Source organism: Quercus suber, unplaced genomic scaffold (genome assembly GCF_002906115.3).
Source record: "Quercus suber isolate HL8 unplaced genomic scaffold, Cork oak 2.0 scaffold_391, whole genome shotgun sequence".
NCBI classification, from domain to species: domain Eukaryota; kingdom Viridiplantae; phylum Streptophyta; class Magnoliopsida; order Fagales; family Fagaceae; genus Quercus; species Quercus suber.
The window spans coordinates 299,607-323,203 of NW_027069843.1; the positions used below are offsets into that span (position 1 = coordinate 299,607).

The 23,597-nt window shown below is 38.6% G+C and overlaps 1 protein-coding gene across 2 annotated transcripts; it reads left to right on the forward strand.

The window, feature by feature from the left end:
• The first annotated feature begins 3,408 nt into the window (after positions 1–3,408).
• LOC112015299 (uncharacterized) lies at positions 3,409–23,213 on the forward strand. 2 transcript variants are annotated; one of them, XM_024047688.2, is made up of 5 exons: positions 3,409–3,760; positions 3,873–3,950; positions 16,280–16,361; positions 21,896–22,042; positions 22,864–22,977. In XM_024047688.2, the coding sequence occupies exons 1-5, from the start codon at positions 3,503–3,505 to the stop codon at positions 22,872–22,874; spliced, it is 576 nt and encodes a 191-aa protein (XP_023903456.1). In that variant the 5' UTR covers positions 3,409–3,502; the 3' UTR covers positions 22,875–22,977. The 2 variants fall into 2 exon arrangements, with proteins under 2 accessions (XP_023903456.1, XP_023903455.1); XM_024047687.2 differs by having other exon boundaries at positions 3,412–3,760; positions 21,896–22,038; positions 22,864–23,213.
• The last annotated feature ends 384 nt before the right edge of the window (positions 23,214–23,597 follow it).

Below are 23,597 nucleotides of genomic sequence, written 5' to 3' on the forward strand. Positions count from 1 at the left end.
TGAGGAAGCTTCCTCGATTGTTTCCTTCTGTTTGATTTCCTAGCCAATTGCGGCTACCATGCATTGTCTGGCCACTTGCTGGTTTCCCTTTACTATGGCAATGCCCCGCTCTATGTAAAACTTTACTTTCACATGCAGGGTGGATAGCACTGCCCCCATTGTATGAATCCATGGCCTCCCTAAGATCGCCATGTAAGGGGAAAACGAGGCGACCACTATGAACATTACCATCATCTCCTTGCCTTCTATACTTACGGGAAGCGATATTTGCCCTTCTAGAATCACCATCCAACCATCAAACCCCATCAATGGCGTATCATACTTGAGGAGGTCTTCCTTTTTCAAGCCAAACCCCCTATACAGGTTAGGATACATCACGTCAACTCTACTCTCCCGGCCTATCATCACTCTCTTCACTACGAAACCATTTGTCTAAGCCGTAACCACCAAAGTATCGTCGTGTGGTTGAACTGTGCCCTCCAGATCATCATCATTGAAGGCGATGGGCTTCTGAGTACATCTTAACTTCTTTTCGGGAAGTTGATTACCCGTGCAGCCTTTCGCCGAAACCACAGCCAGTACCTCCCTTCTGTTGAACATTTGAGTACCTTTTAAGGTTGCGTGAATAACTTCTATCACTTCCAGTGGGGATAGGAGAGGATTTCCACGAGGCCGGGCGCCTTACTCAGCTTCCTGATTCTTGGGATCCACCACGAACTCTTTCAGGTATCTCGCTTTTACCAACTGCTCTAGATGATCTTTTAACACCTTGCACTGTTTTGTGGTATACCCCTTATCTTTATGGTAAGTACAATATAAGTTTTTATTCTTCCTGGATGGATCTCCCCCTATCTTGTTTGGCCATTGAAAGTATGGCTCATTCTTAATTTGATCAATGATCCTATGCATTGGTTCTTTGAAGGCTACATTCACTTCTCCTATCTGTGGTCCTGGTTCTTGAATCCTCAAATCCTTCTAGGGCTTGGACAGTGAGCTGATATGCTGAGGATGATTTATGGTCGGGGCTTTACCCTTGTTCTATAGCCGGTCATCTTCCAAACGCTGATAGTCTTCAATGCACCTCATCAACTGCTGCATATCCTCGAGAGGCCTTATCGTCAACAATTCCTGTCGACTGGAATCTTCGGGCAACTCCATCCTAAAAGTACTTGCAGCGATTTTTTTATTACCTCCGCCAATCTCATTGTACAATTCTCAATACCGGTTAGCGTAGCTACAGAGGGTTTCCCCTGCCCCCATCTTCATTGACAGCAACACGTCCATGGGCTTAGGGACTCGGCTGCAGGTCATAAACCGTGCACTGAACTCTTGAATCAATTTGGAAAAACTGTGAATTGAGCATTTCTTTAATTCATTAAACCATCTCAAAGCAGTGGGACCGAGGCTCGAGGGGAACACTTTACATATCAGTGCATCGTTGTGAGTGTGTAAAGACATCATTTGAATATAATGGCTTACATGTTCTACCGGGTCCATCTTTCCATCGTAGGAATTGAACGGAGGCCTTATAAATCTGCTTGGCATAGGTGCCCTTTCAATGTCCCTCGAGAACGGTGACCGAGCAGCTCGACGTAATGCGTGGCTCATAGATTCTATGGCCGCGTTCTGAGGTCGCCTCTCATTCGGGGAAATCGAATCCCGGTTTGCATATTCCCGTGAACGATTCTGGTGTCGATAAGGCTTGGATTGATAGGACCTTGCTCCATGATGATCCCCGACACTAGCTGACCTTTCCCTTCGTTCCTCGTGGTCCTTCCTTCGATGCCTACCTCTTGCTTGCAACTCTAAATCCCTCACCAACCTACGAAGGCGTTCAAGTTTCTCGTCCTTTTGATTGTGCTCTTCATCCCTTCTGTTAAAACGATTGCACTTCAAAGTGCCCGACATTGTCCGGTATGTTTAAAATGACCCTTTTCCAAGGCCGGACTACCCTTCCTCTTCATGCTCCTTATCTTCGTGTCTTTTCTGCCTTCTTTCCCTCCAAGTGGATCCCCGTGAAGACCTCCCAGAATCACTTTCAACATAACTCCCAAACGGACCTTCAGACATTTTCCCATGCTTGCTTTCACAGGACCATAGCTTTGTAGGAGATCCCCACAGACGGCACCAATTGTGCATACCTAAAATATAAGGCTATTGGGCTTGACCTCTACTTGGGCTCATAATCTATTTGTTTGGTGGGGTTTTGTGTTTCCTACAATGGTTAGTCCTATGCTCGGCAGACCCAAATACAATTCTATTTCCTCAAGCCTTTCTCTCTCTCTCACAGGATCGTTCATTTGCTCTCTTTGAGTGTTTGCTCTCTTCTCTCAGTATTCTTTGCATAAATGCCAACTCCCTATTCCTTATCTTCTTCTCATATTTATAGGCCAAGATAAGTGAAGGTGTTATGATTACTTTAGGTCATTAGTGGGCATGGGGGTCCAATTCCATCGTTTCAAAGTAGGTGTTTAGGTGGGAATGGGAGGAGTGGCATTGGAATTGCTTCCTATCTCAAAGAAGCCACTCGGTGGCGATATTCCCTAAGGTGTTGCTGGGAAGCTGAGAGGCGGTACCCCGAGCAGTCGTTATCTTGTTTAGGATATAATTGACCGAGCAAGTCCCAGGTGATGAAACATGATGTGCACAGATTAAGGGTATTTGCCCAATGGGCTCTGGGTCGGCATGAGGCCTGGGCTTATGGCCCTAGAGGGCTTAGGGCCCGGAGTCGAATACAGCGGTTGGGGTCATGGGCCGTACCCTTGGGTTAAAGTTCAGGGTCTAAGTGGGCTTGGGACCCTTATGCTGTACAACATTCATTAGTATTTTACATACTAATTGATCATTCACATGGACTCAAGTTATGAAAATGGGTATCAAAATAAATATGTCCCTATTATTGATTATAATGAATTCGGGTCCATTTGAGATTTATTTATTTTATTGAAATTGAACATTTTTTACTGTATGTATTTTTTTTATAGAAATGAAAGTATTGTAAATAAAGGTAAAAGTTAGTTAAAATAGTACAGTAAAACTCATGAATAGTATCAAAAAATATAATAAGACCCATAAATAATAACAAAAATAAACTAAATAGTAGAATAAATTGGCAAAAATAATATTTGTCTATCAAAGCTTAGTCTAGGAAAGAAAAAGGAAAATAAAATCGGAAAGCTCATTTATGTGGCTGAAATTTCACTTTCAAATGCAGCAACGTCCAAATTCTCAAATTCCCATCTCTCCAACTCCACGTGTCTAACTCTGTCACCGACTAGGAAAGAAAAAGGAAAATAAAATCGGAAAGCTCATTTATGTGGCTGAAATTTCACTTTCAAATGCAGCAACGTCCAAATTCTCAAATTCCCATCTCTCCAACTCCACGTGTCTAACTCTGTCACCGACTCATGATTCCTTATAATTTAGCACTACTATATATGTATTATTACGGGATAACCCAACACACTTGGTTGTTTCCTGAAAGTGAGAATTCATCGGAACCATGAAACCATCTCCACTTTTTCTCCCAAAACCAATCACTATTATTAGAACACAGCCGCTCTTCTTCGCTCAAACTCCTAAATTCACTTCAAATGTCAAACCGACAATCTTTCAATCTAGTCCACATAGAATCAGACTCTGTTCAGTCTCCATGTCCACCCGCTCGGTCCACTCTTCATCACCCGTAATCGAGTCCGATGTTCAACGATCCGATTCATACCCGTCGTTTGTGAACTCCACAGAAGAGCACATTGAGAAGGTACTGGCTACAACCTTGAAATTCTCAAACAGAATGTTTGACATGTGACTTTATTTCTTGTTGTTTTCATATGTATGTATATTTATGTATGTATGTATTTATGTTAATGTAGGCTATTTATGGATGTCGTTTCATGACGTTTCTGGGAGTCTTGGGGTCTTTAGTTGGATCGTTTTTATGTTTTATAAAGGTATGTCCTTTTCATTTCATGATTTTGCTTTTTGGCATTGTTAGAATATTCCTGTAAGAAGTTACTATATATATACACAAATATATGATTATGCTGTTTGCAATTGTCTCAATTTGGTTTGTAGTGTTGATCAGCGTCTAAATGTGGTCGTTTCGTTTCCGTTTGGGTATTCGGAGTTTTTAGTAGCTTATTTATTTGCATAGTGTTTATAAAAAGATATAATTTTGGGGAACTTTTATGCTAAATGTGTGGCAAAAAGTTAAATGTTAGCTTATTTTCGAAAAAGTTAATTTTGTTAAATTGAAATAAATAAAAAATAAAAAAACTAAGACAAAATGCTAAAAGTTTTTACCAAACGTCCGAAATAATGTTACAAAAACATGATATTTTCGTCTAATATTTGCCTAGAAATGGTGAATTTTCGGTGTGTTATCTGGATATAACTTTTTCAAGTACATTGTAAGACCCAAGTCAACTCACCCAAGCCCTAATACCAAATTAAATTCAACTTCACCGACCCTTAATTTGACAAAATTGGATTTGGCTTGATAATCCTTTCGGTTGGTCATATGTATTTTTTAGGCCTCTGTCACCTTGCATTTATTATATCCTTATTCATTACATCTATCTAGGTCACTTTTGTCAATACTGATAGAAGAAAATAAAATATTTTAGAGAGACAAATTGGATCCAAGAAAGAGAAAGAGAAAGAGAGGTAATTAATTATTAAATGTAGTTCGGCCCGACGGCTTACGTCCACGGCAGAAAGCCCTTGATGGCTACATGTTTACTATAAGCTCTATTTACAATAAACCCATAGTAGGGTATTTATAGTAGGATAAATCCTAGGCTTCAGATTACAAGACTAACAATACAAGAAGAAATATATTTCTTTGCATGCACACCAATTAGGAATTTCTTTGCTTGTACACCAAATAGGATTAAACTTGGACCTTGACTAGGAATGAGGCCTTGATATCTTTAACAACTTTTAGCCTCCTTCTAACTAATTTCGCTCATTCTCTTTGAAGTAAGTCACACTAGCGTATTCATTATATTTATCTCTAGCAACCGTCCTTATCTTTCCCTCAAATGGATAGTGTGGAACTCTTCCCCATTTCTCACTACATTCAAGTATTGATCAAGCAAATTACTTAAAGGGAATGTTTTAGCTAATCTTTGCCCACTTCGTATTTCATATGTGATTGATTTGACGGGTCACTAGTAGCAGACGCTGAAACTCATTTCTCTAAAAGCTCCTTTCAAATAATGTGACTAAGGTTTGTTGATGCCTTGATGGCCGTCCTCCTTTCTCAAGGAATGAAACTCACTGTGTAAAAAGAATTTTTCCTTTTGATAAGCAATAATTCATCAGAAACTAGAAAAACATCAATTGGACAGGAAGTATACTAGATGTACATCATACTAAACTTTGCTAAAAGTACAGTGATTGTTAAACTCTAAGAAGTTTGAGAATGAGAAACTTCCTGATGCTGACACCGATTCAAACAGATCTAGAATTGTCCTCTCACATCCATCACACTGTGTAAAAAGATTAGGACACTAAACATGGCTGGAGTTCCTTTCAAATACAACATGAAATCTAAAATCTTATTTCATCAATTGGTTGGCACTATCAGTGTATCAATGAATAAATTAATTCATCTCTATAATGTATTTATTTGTTTTTTACTTTTAAGATTTGGTGATTTAATCTATCATTACTGTTGTACTTCAATATTTTGAAACATTGCTGTTCCAAGCCATGGCGAATTTCTTGGAAACTGAAAAATAAATGAAGTCTATTTACTTGGAAAAATTATGGTTCCAAGAATAGTATATGCTTAGTTTTTTGAATCATAGAAATGCTTTTAAATAATAGAATCTGATCCAGTAAAATGTTATTGGTGAAGTTTTCTGACGTAGTATCTAATAAGTGCCCCAGTCAGGTATGATAGACAACATATTTGAGTGATATGTTGCGATTTGAATGAGAGGATGTGCCTTATAATTGTTAAAGGACAAGTAACAGAAACATTTTTTTTTTGTCATGTTAAAAGATGGATGTATCAGTGTGAGCAGTTATATAAATACTGATGAATGAGATATAGCTCAATGGTGTTGAGAGGGTTTTCCCAGGTACTTCAGGTTAAACCATTAAAGGTTATAGGTTCAAGCTCACTTATGTTAAAAACGGGTTAGTTTGGTTATAAAAAGTTCCAAACAGACTGTTTTTATCTGTCTCAAAAGCAAATGTATACAATCTTATGATAATTAGGTAGCGTTTGGATCAAGGGCGTAGCCAGGAATTTTTACATGGGGGGGCCGATTCGAACCATGAAGGTTGAAATCGACGACGATGAGTATCATCGTTATATGGATAGTCTATATTTTTAAGTTGATATGGACCTTCTTTGAGATAAGCTCGTCGGATTTCATCTTATTTGTTGATAGAGAATTCACATATTTGTTTACGTGATCTTGGATCACGATCTATCTCTTCAAATTGAATTCTTGAACATTTGGAGGGGTCAGGGTGTTCATCAGGCATTGAAGTATCAACATTTGTTTCTACAGCCATAGGTGTCCTAATTTCTGAATTGTTAACATCTTTTTTCTTAAAGAATACATCAATTGTTTTTCGTTTGCTCATAATTCTTTTAGCTTTAAGAATATGATTCAAAAATTTACCTAAAAAGAAGTTAAAAAAATAAAATTTTAATTAGAAATTTTTACTTAGTTATATGGATGTTATTCATACTTAAGAAAAAACAAAGTTTCCACTATTATTTAAACATACAACCCATTTTTAATACGACTTTAATTAATAATAACTCCTCAAACAAAAACAAAAATTAAATACACAAGTATTGATACACAACATAAACCAAACAATTTAACAACACTCACAGCCACATGATATCTAACTAATCAAAAATAGGTAATAAATCAAAACAATTTTACCTTAGAAAATTTGTCTTCACAAAGTGCAAAGATGGGTCATCCATGTGGCAATGCCTATTGCCTCCAACTTTAGATCTTCCCTTCAAGACTCATCACAAACAATCTCCCCATGCCTTCAATCATGTATTTCTCTAAAAATCTATGAAAATATAAAGTGCATGTGAATATTTAGGTGTACATAGTTGAGAAAAAATAAAAAAGACACAAAAAAAAGATGAATGTCTAACGCATAAGAAAGAGAGGAAAACTCACCAGTCACCAAGTAATCACCTAGTTCCAAAACTAAAACTGATGAAGAAAGAAAAAATTGGTTAGGAATTTTTTTTTTTTTTTTTTTTTATATATTTTTTTTCGGGACTGTGAGTACAGAGGACTAGAGTTTTGGGGGTTGGTAGGTAAGCAACGGTACCATTGCAAATGAAAGTGTATCAAAGAAGACCAAACAAAAGAATAAGAAGTAAAGAAAGGGATTTCGTGGGTCAGTGGGTGGATTTTTTGAGATGAAAAGAAAGTGAAGTTTTGTTTTTAGTGTTTGGACTTAAGCAGGCCAGCTTGTTTTGTTTAGAGTACATAAGGTGATAAGGCCCAAAACTAAAACTGGGCTTGGAAGAATATTTGAGCTACGCTTGAGAGAATAGTTGGGAATTGGGCATGGGAGGGGCCGGCTGTCCAATATTGGGGGGGCCAATTTTTTTTCCTACCTACTTTAATGGAAAAAAAAAAAAAATTTTGTAGGGGCCGGGGCCCTCCTAAGCCACTACGTGGCTCCACTCTTGGTTTGTATAGCTGATGCATTTTAGCGTTTTGCGTTTCTTCTTCATTTTTTATTTTTTTATTTTTATTTTTTTATTGAACAGCGCCTCTTGCCCATGAACAGTGCATTTAAGGCAAATGAACAGTAACCTACGTGTGAACAGTAACTTTTTAATTATTATTTTTATTGTTTTCAGTTTTCAGTAAAATAAGCGGTATTCAAACACTCCCTTAGTGTGATACAATTTTAAAACAGTAGGTTTTTTTTTTTTTTTGATAAGTAAGAATGTTATATATACGAACGGCTACTCTATGCATGAAAAACACAGAGCAGACCCAGAGAATATAAGAAGAAAAAATAGAGAGAAAATAGAAAAGAACTAGACAACAAAATAATTACAAAAGAGAAAGAGATTTAAGAAAATAAGGGAGAGAATCACTAGTTGTGAGTCTCTAAGCCCAAGACCAATCAAAAAGAGTCTCACTAAAAGAAGCAAGAATTTGATCATCGGAATTATACAAATCCTTAAAAGTCTGCTGATTCCGTTCCTTCCAAATACACCATAGGATGCACAGCAGAACTAAGTTCCAAATTTGAGACGAATGCTTCCCCAACCAATTCTACCAGCGAAAAAGCAAATCTGGGATTGATCTAGGTATAACCCAAGACAAACCAAAAGTTTTATGGCAAAGCTCCACAACCGATGAGCCACCTCTCAATGAAGAAGTAGATGGTCTACCGTCTCTCCACAATGACGGCACATAATGTACCAGTCTACAAAAACCAATCTCCTCAATCTCTAGTTATCGCCCGTTAGGATCTTATTCCAAGCTGCGCACCAAGTAAAAAAATAAACCCGTTTAGGTGCCTTCACTCTCCAAATACCTTTCCAAGGAAAGACAATTGAGGAAGAATCCTGCAATTTTTTATAATACAATCGGGTGTCAAACTCTCCATTAGGTTTCAACTTCGATCTCATCCGGTCTCCAACATCTAGTGGAGGAGTATTAGCTTCCAAAATACGAAGAAAATGTAGCCCTTCATCCATCTCCCACTCATTAAGATTTATGAAGCATGGTTGCGTTTTGGGACTCGGGTGCGGGTGCGGGACTCGGCAATTTTTAAAAAAGGTGGGTGCGGGTGCGGCGGGACTCGGCAATTAAAAAATTATTAAAAATATTTTTATTTATATTTTTAATATATAGCTAAGCATACTTTTTTATATAATAATAATAGAATACTCATATAATAATAATAATAGTAATAAAATAAATAAATAGATAATAATAAGTACACTAAAGTTTTTGACACTTGAATTATAGACAGATGTATCAAAATAGATGAAACATCCCATAAATAAATAAATAAATGTGGCTTAGTGGCTCACGCATTTGGCCAACCCAAAAACAAATTAAATGATATAGGTGGCAAATATTAAAATAGGTGTAGCTTCTTCCCATTACCCAAAAAAAAATAAAAAAAATAATAATAAAAGAGGAAAGTTGTGGCTGGCTCACGTGTTTGGTAGAGAGGCACAAAAAAACAAAATAAAGTTAACAAAGTCCTATCGTTTTACGGTAAAAAAAAACAAAAGAAAAAACAAAACTTTTCAAAAAAAGAAACAGAACAGAGTTACAGAAGGCAGGGGCTCTGGCGAAAAAAAACGAAGAAGAAAACGAAGAAGCAAAGAAGAAGAAAGGGGTTAAGGCCACCGGTATTACAATCTAACCTCTTTCCTCTCCATCTTCGCTGGCTCAAGAGACAGTCAGTCACAAGTTTTTATCCTTTTTTTTTGTTTGTTTTCATTTTCTTGTTTGGCTCCGGCATGGTGTGTTTCGGTGGTTTCGCCGATATGTCCGATATGGCCCGAGTCGGCGCGAATCTGCCCGAGTCTGAGCCGTGTCGGCGCAAGTCGGCGCGAGTCGTGAAAAAAAAAAAAAAACATGTGGCAGGACACGGCCCGACGCGCGGTCAGCGGCGTCCCTCCCGCGTCGCCGCGTTGGGCCGCGTCGGACGCGGGTGCGGCTCCTCTGGCGCCGCGTCTGTGCTTCCTAGATTAAGATCTCAAATGAGACGAACATCCCAAATTCTCCTATCCTCCACCCCCTACCTTGATAGAGAATCTTTTGCAGATGCCTCCTTATCAAGGGCAATACCATACAGCCTTGGGAAAGCCAATTGGAAAGGTTGATCCCCATACTACCCATCCTGCCAAAATCTCACTCTATTTCCCAACCCAACAATAAACTGACAATTTTTGCTAAAATTCTCCCATCCCATATGAATACCTCTCCACAAATCACATCCATGAGCTCCCCTACCTAGCTTTGAGGTCCATCCCTCTAATCTTCCCCATATTTTGAAACTACCATCCTTCTCCATAACCGATCCTCTTCCTTCCCAAACTGCCACAACCATTTCCCCAGTAAGGCCTTATTGAAAGTAGTAAGTTTTTTTTTATCCCCAAGCCACTGTTGGCTATAAGTGCACAAACTTTATCCCATCCTATTAGATGAATCTTACTGTCACCCTATAGAAAATCCTTATGCAACTTTTCAATTTTATTAGCCACATAAGTAGGAATGGTGAATAGAGATAGAAAATAGGTAGGAAGACTAGACAACGTACTCTTGAGTAGCATCAAACGACCCCCTTTAGATAAATACAACTTCTTCCACCTGACTAATTTTCGCTCAAATTTTTCTAGAATGGGATTCCAAATTGAAGGTGAGTTATGCAACGCCCCCAACGGCATGCCAAGATAAGACATAGGCAAAGTTTCAACTCTACAGCCCAAAATATCTGCCAGGGCATGCACATCATCAACCTCCCCTATTGGAACCATTTCACTCTTGTGCACATTGACCTTCAAACTTGTTACCGCTTAAAAGCTGAGTAATAACAACCGAATATGAAGAATTTGCTAGACATCTGCATCACAAAATAGGATAGTATCGTCTGCAAACAATAGATGTGAAACACTTTCCCCACCACCCCTCCTACCCTCAACTTTAAAACCACGGATCAAGCCAGCTCCCTCCACTCTTCTCAACATCCTACTGAACACCTCCATTACAATAAAAAACAGCATAGAAGAAAGCGGATTCCCTTGTGTTAAACCTCTTGAACTATCAAAAAAATTATTTGGAGACCCATTAATCAAAACAGAGAACTGAATTGTGGATATACAAGTACGAATCCACTTACACCACTTCACTCCAAAACCCATTCTATTCAACAAATCCAACAAAGCCTCCCAGTTCACATGATCGTAGGCCTTCTCAATATCAAGTTTACAAATAACTCTAGGAACCCTACTCTTCCCTTTGCTATCTACACACTCATTCGCAATAAGAACCAAGTCAAGGATTTGTCTCCCACCCACAAAGCTATTCTGAGTCTCCGAGATCAACTGATCTAAAACCACTCTCAAATGATTTGCCAAAACCTTAGTCAAGATTTTATACACACTCCCTGCCAAGCTAATAGGCCAGAAATCTTTACCATCAGAGGCGTCATTCTTTTTAGAAATTAAAGCAATGAAGGTAGTATTAAGGGATTTTTCAAACTTACAATGTTGAAAAAACTCTTTAAAGACCGCTAAGACGTCTTTCTCCACTACTCTCCAACAATGTTGATAAAATGCCATAGTAAACCCATTCGGACCTGGTTTGTCCTCCTCCAAGTCACTTACGACTTGAAGTATCTCCTCTCTTTCAAACTTCTGTTCAAGCCAAATCCTTTCCATATCTCCAATACGATCAAACTCCAAACCCTCCACAAAAGGCCTCCACCTCTCAGACTCCTTGTACAAATTTTTATAAAACTGGACTACCTGATTAGTTACCTCTGATTCCTCCTTAAAAACCACCCCATCCACCTCCAAGGCCCTAAGATGATTAAACCTTCTATGGGAGTTAGCCATTTTGTGGAAGAACTTGGTGTTATTATCCCCTTCCTTAATACATAACATCTTAGATTTTTGTCTCTAGGAAATTTCCTCCAAGGAGAGGAGATGCTCCACCTGGGACCTTAAATCTGCCCTATGACATTTCTCCTCATCAGTGAGACCTAACTCCCCTTCCTTAGCGTCTAAATTTTTCAACTCCTCCATTAACTGTTTCTTTTGACGCTCTACATTACCAAACTCTCGGCGATTCCATTGTACAATGTCCTCTTTATGAGCCTTTAATTTTTTGGCAAGCATGAAACTAGGAGTACCTACAAAAGAATGCCGATTCCACTAGGATTGAACTTTATCCACAAACCCCTCCGTCTTCAACCACATATTTTCAAATCTAAACGGACTTTTCCCCCTTGCCATTCCCCCTGCCTCCAAAAGAATAGGACTGTGGTTAGAGATAGGACGGAGTAAAATCTTTTGAATAACATCTGGGAAGTGATCCTCCCAATCTGGAGAGACCAAAACTTTATCAATTCTAGACATTGCTGGTTGATCAGTACCACTTGACCAAGTATAGCTACCTCCTTCCAAAGGCAAATCAATCAAGTTAAGATCCTCAATAAATTCAGAGAATTTTTTCATAGCTAGGGTCAAACGAGTCTCACCCCTACGCTCACTAGGAAAGAGAACAATATTAAAATCCCCAAAGCAGTACCATGGTATCCTCCAATACTGCTGAATACCCACCAACTCATTGCACATGTGACCCCTTTCGTTGTTCTCANTGGAGGAGACCAAAACTTTATCAATTCTAGACATTGCTGGTTGATCAGTACCACTTGACCAAGTATAGCTACCTCCTTCCAAAGGCAAATCAATCAAGTTAAGATCCTCAATAAATTCAGAGAATTTTTTCATAGCTAGGGTCAAACGAGTCTCACCCCTACGCTCACTAGGAAAGAGAACAATATTAAAATCCCCAAAGCAGTACCATGGTATCCTCCAATACTGCTGAATACCCACCAACTCATCTCACATGTGACCCCTTTCGTTGTTCTCATTTGGGCCACAAACTCCTGATCATGCCCATATAAAACCGTCTTCCACCCCTTGCCACTTTACCGAAATTGAGAATGTACTGGCAATAACCTCCTCCTTATCCAAAACCCTTTTATCACACATAATCAAAATACCACCAGTAGTTTGATCAGCCTCCAAAACAACCCAATCCACATATGGACAGCCCCACAAACTACAAACCAGTTGTCTATTCATGCTAGCAATTTTCATTTCTTGTAAACAAACAACATCACACTTCCACTCTCGCATCAAATTCTTCACCACAAGACGTTTCCGAGGATCATTTAAACCTCTAACATTCCACGAAATCATTTTTTTCTTCGTTACCACAAAAATATCCCACCTGGCACCTACTAACGCCAGCATAAAACCAATCCTCTATCTCCCATCATAATTCACCGAAGAGATCAAGTTTGGCGGCTCTCTACGTCCCTTGTTTTTGGACTTAGCCACTTTTTTGCTACCTGTTGCTTTCCGGTGTAGCACATTGGCTGCCTCCATCACAGTTTCTAGCCTTTGTAAGAGAGCAATGCACAACTTCTCATGCCGAGTCATTGACAACCCAACCAATTTACTGAAACTAGGAATTCTGTGTTTCACCCACCCAGAAATATCCAACTTAGCCTCCATACTCAATACCTTAGTGACCTCCTCCAACTCTACCGAAGTTGTCGATGCACTCGGAGTAATAATCCTCAAAGGTAAACAATCTGTCAGTACTGTTTCACCAAAACCCACAGAAAAATCAGCTACATCCTCCACAAGCATGACCTCCCCAGAAAGGCTCAAGAATTCCTTACTAGAAAAGGAGTTTGCCTCTTGACTCAAAGCTCCAAAACCCACTGACCCAGCTCGCAAAAACTCCAAAAAATGCTCGGTTAAAGATGGTCCAATCAATCTAGGCACAAATTCGAGAGTGACTGCCCTTGTATCTGCAGAGACCAACCCATTCGACACCATATTTGAGCTCACAAAACTTTTCCGGTTAGAACTGAACTTGAAAACCATTTTCTGAAGATGCTTGGTGCAGCCCGACACTCCTACTGGCGAAGCACTCCAAGGATGAAAAACCAAACCTCCAACCTACGAAGCCACTCGCGACTGAGAGACCGAGAAGCTCCTTTCAAAATCACTCCTCGATGTAGAAGAGAATGGGCCTGAATAGTTACCTGGGCTTGTGTTCATTGGGTTCCCTTCTAACTGTTTCGGGCCCAAACCAATACCCACCTTCTCCATCGATATCTCCACAAGGCAACCCACTATCCCGGATTGAGAAGCAGACTTCTCGTAAAGACCATCAAGGTTCATCATCGTCTCCTCGACACTAAATCCATCGGAGACAGTTCACCTAGCTACTGCCAAGGGCTTCGCGAGACTACCCAGCATCTCGGTTTGACCAACCATGATCTCATCGTCAGCTACACCCATTGCCGCCGCTGATGAATGATTCTTGGAGTGAAGGGCAGTGGACATTACCGCCGCCGCCAGCAAGAGGACTTCTGGCTTTGGTGGGCTCGAGTCAGCTAACGATAAGCTCGTCGGAAGCACCAAAGGGCTCTCCCTAACCCTCTCGTGAATATCGGCAAAGAAGGAAGGCCCTACATAGATATTGGAACATTCCCTAGGCTCATAGTTATTTGGGCTTAAAAAACTTGGGCCTAAACTAGACTTACAAATTGGCTATTGGGTTGCCAACTTGTTAGAGCCCAAACCCAACTTACCCTTGCCCAGTTCCTTACAAGCCCGTGTTACCCATTTAAAGCTTTTTACTCCCCCTTTATTGCTATCCTAGGAAACCCGTCTCCTTCCTTTCACATCAACCTGCACAATTAAACCACTCCCTATCTTGCAAGATCTCCTTAAATCACTCCTCTTCCCATTTTCATTTGATTTTGAATTCAAACTGAAACTTATTGGGATATGTTTCCTCTTTTCTGCTGGAAGTTGCTCACCTAATTTAGTATCCACCTTACTGCACTGCTCCCTCCTATCCCCTCCTCCCACCACCATCTTAACAGGCTTGCCCACTGGAATCTCCCCCACCTTAGCACCTATAAGTTTCGGATTCATTGCCAACAACCCCCTTGCCTGATTCTGCCTCTCCACAAACTCCCCCTGAGTCAAATTTTTATCCTTATCCTTGGTTGTAATAAGTTGTAGCTGAGTCACATCCCTTGGCTGCACCTGACCCTTCAATATCTTAGCAAAAGACCGGGAGGGATGAAACCCCAACCTTCCCCCTTGTGGCTGAGACACAAATTTAGCTTGGCCTGAACCACCTCAAGCATATTGGTCAGGTTCCAACATCTTCCTCAGTTCAAGCCCAAAAACCTTCCAACTATAATGTGCTTTGCCTCCAGGGATAATGACAGATCTTCTATGCCCACCAACTTTGAGTTCAGACACTAAAAGGAATTGACCAAAGGAGTTTGTTTCCTGCTGCAAAGTATACGCAGTATCCCCTTCCCTAAGCGTAAAAAACTGTTTAGGATTGATTCTGATCACCGTGTGTTCAATATTCTTCAGCAACCATAACGCTGCATTCTTGCCCATAAATACTGACTTCATGAAGTGTTTGCCCCGTTCAAAGATACGTAAGGAGAAAAAACTTCCTCCTTCCTCAACCACCAATTGAAAAAGCTTAAATTCAATGAAAAAACTACGAATTCCACCCATACTTAACTAAAAAAAGTCCTACTTACCAGTAGGGGTGTCCAGCCAGACCCGGACCCGATCCAACCGACCAGACCTGACCGGAACCGACCCACCCGCGACCGATCCGTGAGCTCCGGTGGTCGGCGACGGGTTGCAAAGCCCAGAAACCGAGTCTGGCGGGTCGGATGGCGGGTTCTCTCCTTTAAAACCCGCTTCAACCGACCCGACCGGAGCCTTACCAAAATCCGGCGAAATACGAATTTTCTGGCGATTTTTTGGTCAGAATACCTTAGATTTTTATGAGATTTGGGTCGGATTTCAGAAGATATCACCGAATCTAGTGAGATCTCAGCCAGATCTGGTGGAAATCTCACCGGATCTAGCGAGATCTCACCAGATCCGGTGAGATCTCCGCTGGATCTAGCGCATTTTGGCCTGAAATCAACTATTTTGGCCGGATTTTCCACCGTGAACGGTTTCGACCGAACCGACCGTGTTTCCGGCGCAAAACCGACCGCTCCGATCCGACTCCCTCGCCGGTCGGCGGCGGGTCAGAACATTCTCCACCCGAGTCTGGCGGGTCGGTCTCGGGTTGGGCACAAACCCGACCCGGACCGACCCGTGGACACCCCTACTTACCAGACTCACAGAAACATTGAAACTTATTAAATATAAAACATTATCTAAAGCAAATGACTAAAACGTATAAATATGAAGCAATAGAGACATGTTAGTCTGTCTCTCATTATTAGGTCTTATATTGTATATGCCAAACCTTGTTAGTCTCTCTCTCATTAATTTTTTTTTCCTCTTTTAAAATACTATGGCTCATGTTTGCGGCTGTTCTGCTTTCACATGCTCTATTGATAAATATTGGTTGATTAATTTAAAATAATTTAATGGTTTTACATTGATGAACTGTTATCTGTTGCAAATCTCCTTAATGCAATGAGTTCTGCTGTTGACATGTAGGGCTGCACTCATGTTGTATCATCTTTTATGGAGTACTTTGTAAATAGAGGAAAAGTGATTCTGTTGCTGGTTCAGGCCATAGGTGAGTGTTTATGAACTATTGCCGGAATTCATGCTCCATTTGTACTTCTTGCTTGTCTCATAAATTGAATGATGCTCCACTTTCTTTTTTCTCTTTTTTTGGGGTGTGCGTTCTAGGTGACAAATATATATAGCTCTCCATTGTTAAACACAATTGAATTTATTATGTGAAAGTAGATGTTGCAAAAATTTATTAATTTATAGATGAGATTACATAACCTAATGACATTGGAAATTAACAGCATAGTGTGGCATAGCAATTGGTTTGCCACTAGATTAGATCTTTCTAAACTTTAAATTCCAGCAGTGAGTCTTCAGTTATAGCAATAAATCTTTCGCCAATAAATTTTGTTGTAAGTTCACTTTAAAGATTTTCTTCTATAGAAAATTGTAACAGATTTTTGGCAGAAACTTTCGTGCACCATAATGGAACATGGTTGTTGATGATTTGCACTAAGCAATGGTCTCTATTAAAAGGCTCCTATTAGGGAAATAAGAAATAGTACTTAAGATCTCTATCATTTTCAATTACCAGTTTGAGGCTAAAACGTAATAAAGCTCCAAAAAAAGATGAAATAATCAAGGAAATTCCATATCTTGTTTGTTAATGAGCTGTAACTCAGATAATACTTCCCCTATAAGAATGGGGTTAAAGGTGAGGTCTTAGGTCCAAGACTCACTGAATGTGTGCGTGAATTACTAGTCACAAAACCAATAAAAAAGTGTGGACATACATCAATAAAGAAGCATATATTTGTCAAACTTATGAGTTGAAAAACCAATAAAAAATTATGGACATACATCAATAAAGAAGCACGTATTTGTCAAATGGAGGATTCTAACAAACATAAATACCTCATCTCTTTTCTTTTTCATTTTTCTTTTGTTAGTATAATTTGCACTCAGCATCCCCTAAGGTTATTTAGTGAGTGAAAACTATACTTATAAAAAAAAAGAAAAAGAAAAGAGATGGTGTTTGTCATGAGCATTTATTTCTCTTTAAAGATGCCGTGCTAATCACAGAGGAGCAACTTTCCATATCTCTCCATTACTTCTCTTTCCAAAATGTCCCTTCTAACATGATAACTTTCCAAACAGAATGAGGCATTACCCAAGAAACACCAAACAGAGAACCAAAGACCACCATTCTTGAGCCACCACCCAATGTAGAAAGAGATGCATCACACTCTTTCCCTGGTTCTTGCACAAAAAGCGCCAACCCATAATAATTTTTTATTTTTTTGGAAGTAAGAAAAAATTTTATTGAAAAAAGACAACTTCTTGCTAAAGCCAACCCATAATAATCAACCCTTATTTTGGTAGATTATCTGTAGTTAACGTCTTATCTAATGTCACACACCAAAAGAAGAAAGCCACCTTTGATGGTACACAAACTCTTCATATGTTCCGCCAAGGAAAATACTTCCCTTCTCCTCTCAATACTTTGTAATAGCTCTTCACTTGGATGTCTTTAGACTTTGAAGGGATCCATACCAGATAGTCTACTCCCCCATGATGCAACTTTGTAGCATAAATATCTTCCAACAAGTAAGCCATTGATTCTAATTCCCAATTATGCACCTCTTTAATGAACAACAAATTCCAATAAAAAAACCATTTCTATACTCTAAATAATTAACAACCTTTGCTTCTCTATCCTTTGCAATTAGAAAAAGGCTTGGAGATCTCTCCTTAAGAGTAGTCTCACCATTCCAGAGGTCACGCCAACAAAGATTTTGGAGCCATTACCAACATCATATCTAATAAAGGATGAAAAGAGATACAATTTTACTCTAATATTCTTCCACAAATCTACACTGTAAGGCCCCCTAGCCTCATCAGAGCACCAACCCCCCAAGTGGTGTTGTACTTCAAATCTTCCACCATTCTCCACACGCATTTTCTTCTCCATAGCACTGCAACCATTTCCCTCGTAGAGCATGATTAAAAAGCAAAAGCTTCATAAACCACTTCAGATAATGTCCCTTTGAATTTTTTCCAACCTTTTTGCAACACCTATAGGCAATGGAGAATAAATATAAAAAGTAAGTCGGAAGCCTACATAATTTACTTTTGATAAAATGAGTTTTTCCCATTTTGATAAGTAAAACTTCTTCCAGCCAATTAATCTTGTATGCATCCTTTCGATAATGGAATCCTAGATATTGCTTACCTTGAAATGAGCACCCAGAAGAGGTCTCTTCTACATCCAGTTTGCATAAAACCCCCAAAATGCCATATTTCAATTGACTATGCTAACATTCATTAGCTCTAAAGATGGAGTCAAGTATTTGTCTACCTTGAATAAATGTGTTTTGTGTGTTAGATACCACACTTCCTAACACGGCCTTCAAACTATTTGCTAAAACTTTAGCCATAATTTTATAATTAATACCCATCAGACTAATTGGCCTAAATCCTTCACTTCAAGTGCACCAACATTTTTAGGAATCAAAACCACAAAGGTACCATTTGTACTATGTTCGAACATACCTTTGTCGTTGAAGTCAGTGAAAACTTGCAATGTTTCCTCTTTGGCCACATTCCAACAGGATTGGAAGAATGTAATAGTAAACCATCAGGACCAGTTGTTATTGGCAAATATTCTAGCACATCAATGAGTTCTGATGGATACTCATTGCTGTCTTTGGTGTGACAGACAACACAAAAGTGGATTGTTGAATGATTGAGCAAGAACAGAGTTTCTAATATTTTCACTAATGAATTACTTTCTCTAATTAAGTAGACACATAGATTAGGTGCTTGCAAAAGTATCAGCACATCAATGTGTTCTGATGGATAGATACAACACAGGGGGGATTGAGATTAATGAACAAGTACAAGTTTCTTTCACTGCTTTTGTTTTGAAGTAAAATATTTTCAAACATAAAATATTTTTACATGAAAAATATTTTCAGTAAAATATTTTCATGTGTTTGGTATGACAAGTAAAATTTTTCAAGCAAACCACCAAAACCGATGGCTTCACACCAAAGCCACGAGTGTCAGAGGTTCGGTGACTGAACTGCTAGAACGGGCAGCCGTAATGGTGGCTCCTGCAATCGGACAGCTGGAATCGGCAATCAGAGCGGTGGCTTCGATGATTGGACTGTCGATGATCACTGTCGGATTGGTACTCTAGTGACAAAAAGGCATCTTTAGTCACTAGACCTTTGGCATCGGTTGTGATGCGGCATCTCTTGCCACTGGACTGCCAACACTAGTTGTTGATGTGGCTTCTTCGGCACCAGCATTGATCGTTGATGAGGCATCTCCTACCACCGAACCGTCGACATTGGACACTAGATCGTCGGAGTTGAGTCATTGCTACTGGACCGCTAGTACTAGTTGCTGGAACAGTGTCTCTGTCTACCAAACTGATAACCTAGATGGGGGAGGGGAAGCCATAGTGTGTTTTTGGAAAATGTTTTACCAAATTTTCAAAGGTAAAACATTTTACAACTTCTTATAAAGGATTTTATAGTCAACAGAAATTTATTTACAAGTTTGACCATATTTTACCAACAAACAAACACTCGAAATGGGAAAACATTTTCCGGAAAATATTTTACTTAAAAACAAACGGAGCGTTAGACAGATATCATGCTGATTGTGTGGTCTTTTCCTATATTTATATCTAATATTTTTTTTTTCAAAATTATGTGAGGTGTTTTTCCCTTTTGGTTTGCTCAATATGTGATGAACTCTCTCTATATGCACTTCCCTCAACGCCAGGAGATGTTAATTGTGGATGCATCCATAAGAAGCTTGGTTATAGGGAATATAACAATTGACTTTCCATATCTATTGGTCATGAGAGAGAGAGAGAGAGAGAGAGAGAAGCACAGAGGAACATGGAGTGAAAGCTGAAGTGGCACAAGACAGATTGAAAGCAAATGACGTATACGGAAGACTCCAATTATTAACAGCCCTTTAAGTCCAGATGTTCATTTTTAGGTACAGTAACAGTGACATGTCAGTAGGCACAAGTCTGAACAAGTAATAGCAGGAGATGTGTAGGATGAACTCCTTCAAAGCAAAGCTGATTCAGTAGCTTTGTTGCAGCCAGACCTATGACTATTTGAGACTTATTTGAAACAATCAATTTAATCTCATACATCCAGCTGTTTTCTGGATAATAATAATGCCATACTTTTTTTCCTCTTCGCCAACATGGCATTCTGAAATCAATATGAGATTTTTTTATCTGTTCTTTAGCTAATTTGTTAGAAGCAGAAGACTTGACCTGTGCAGAAATCTCTCTATCTTAGAATAGATATCTTGTGGGTTTGCTTGGCAATCCTTGGTAGAGCCTATTTATTTGGTGAAAGAATTTTCCTTGATGTATTGTACCAAGGCAAAAGTGTCGTATTCACCAGTGATCATTCCAGTCTCAGCAGGGGATGAGAGAGTATGACAGCCAATGGTCCTACAAGAACAAAGGTTTCTTGACTGTTACCCAAATACATATGATATGAGTGCTTCCGCACCCCTAGGTGGGGTTGGGAATCCTTATGATATGAAGATGAGAGAGACGGTTAAAGGGTGCTATAGACTGTGTGCAGGTAGACGTTATAATCTTCATAATTGTAAGAGTGATGGTTGAGTTTCAGAATATGAATACATATATATATATATATATAAGCAATAGTAGTGGAAGGGGGAGTCAATTGAGCACCTTTTGCTTCATTGTATGGTCGCTGGAGATGTTTGGTCATTTTTGTTTTCTTTATTTGGCGCATCATGGGTTATGCCAAAGTTGTTATTCAAATGCTAAGCTTTTGGGAAGGGAGCTTTCATTTTTTGCTTAGTAATGATTCTCAGGGACTGCAGCTTGGAATACAGTTCCTTTGTGTCCTATGGACTATTCCGGTTGAGAAAAATAGATGAACTCTTGATTGGGTTGAACATCCAAACCACATGATTAAACAATCAGTGCTAAGATGTTTATATGATTGGGTGGTTGCTTTATGGGAAATACTCCCTATGTTCTTTTTAAGAATTTGTAGATAGCCTAAAGGCCCTAAACAGAAAATGTAAAATTCAGGACCTATTATGTGCTTTTGTTCATTTGCTTTTATGAACAAAATTATTCTTATAAAATGGGGGGTTCTTTGTCCATAAAAAGGTTACGTGAAAAGCCAATTATGCATGTATTCTGGAAGAGTTCTAAACTTGTATGAAGAGTCTTGATCATGATAATATTCTTAGAGCAAAGAAGTGATGGGACACATACTGTTCTTCCTAGATCATGAACTCGGGATTTCAAATTGAAGGTTAGATTTAGTAAATCACTGGCCTTCTACTTGGACTTGGGGTTATATGATGCACAGATTAAACTAAAATGTTTTTTGGGGAACAATGTTGTTGTTTACAGCACTACTCAGTACAGAACCTTGTATACAGAGTACTTGCATGGAAGTGAAAATAAATGCATGCATAATGGCACAAAGAAGCACCCTTTTCTGATTTGTTCGGTAAAGACTCCCTGTTAGCCAGCTGAAGTAACTAATTACTACTTTATTGCACTTGTAGATGTCTATCTTTTGGGAACTGTGATGCTGGTTTTTGGAATGGGTCTTTATGAACTCTTTGTTAGCAATCTTGACAGTTCAAAATCATTGTCGGAGGAAAAAACTCCATACAGATCAAATCTATTTGGCTTATTCACCCTAAAGGTAGGTGAGAATTCTTTCAGCAATTGAGCAACTTCTATGCCTGTATATCTGTTTTGCTTTCTAGTTTGGCCTGTGCAAAACCTAAATGATACAACAATAATATTGAGGAATAGAAAATTAAAGGATAGAAAACCTAGGAATCAGCACCTAAAGTTGGTTTTGAATTTGCACTAGACCATTGGAAAATTCCAAGAGAAATTTTATTATAATCAAATTGGATACATTATTCGAGGGAGTACAATGCTATGCTTATATAGACTACTTCACCTTAATTCTAATTGATTTAAGAAACCTTAGAATTAATTCTAATTGACTTTGGAAATCCTAATTCATAAATTCCAAAAATAACACTGATTCTAGGAAATTAAATAAAATACTAGTTGACCTAATTAACTACTTAGACCTAAAATCAGATATAGTCGACTTCCAAAATTAAATAAGACTAAATTAAGATAAATATTTACTGTATTTGCACTTCCCACATTGGTGGGTCTAAAGCCAACCTTGACTTGTTTGATGTTTTAAGCCAAATAATTGTTCATTTATGAAAGTTTTACTGCTTTGTAGGGTAAAAGTATTTGGAAAATGATATTAGTAGGTGATTTCCTCCTTGAAGTTGAATTTGTCACTTCTTTTAATAGCTTTGAGATGGGTTTACCTTGCTCTAATAGCAATAATGCATTTCTACTTGTCCTCTTGTCTTTTCTGCTTTTCCATGCTCGACTTATTAATGTTATGACTGAACTTTACTAGATGGAAAAGCAAATATTGATAGTATCTTTGTTTAGCTTATAGCTATACTTCAATTTACATTTTCATTTCCAGGAACGGCCTAAATGGTTAGATATAAAAACCGTCAATGAGCTGAAAACCAAGCTTGGCCATGTCATAGTGATGATTCTTCTAATTGGGCTTTTTGACAAGAGTAAGAAGGCTGTTATACACTCTCCTTTTGATTTGCTTTGCTTCTCTGCTTCTGTCCTCCTTTCCTCTGGTTCCCTGTTTCTGCTGTCTAAGCTCAATGGCTCAAACTGATGATTGTCATATATGATACTTTGAAAATATGTAATGAACTTTGTATATATGATATACACCACGTAGTGTATATGTTAAAATATGGTTTTGAGTGTTAAAATCTGAACCTTGTAATATGATAAAGTTGAAGTTTCATCCTATTAGATTTGCCTTAGCTGTTAAGTTACATTTGAATTGGGCTGCCTGAACCAATTGTGTCATAAGTGACTTTTTACCTTATAGTTTTATTGATACTATTGACCATATTTCTGTTTACGTACATAAAAACAAAATTGTTTAAGCACCTGAGGCTGTCTGCTAAGCTTATTTGATATATGGTAAAATTTTAAAAACTAGATTGGTGTAGTTAGGGCCGGCCCTAGACATTTTGGGGCCTAAAGCGATAACTAAAATGGGGGTATTTTTTATACTTATATAATAATTAAATTAATATTTATTTAATATTTTTATATTATAATATATTTTATTTAAAATATATTTTTCTTGCATTTTGAGATGCAAATTGACTAATTAAATTTTTGTAT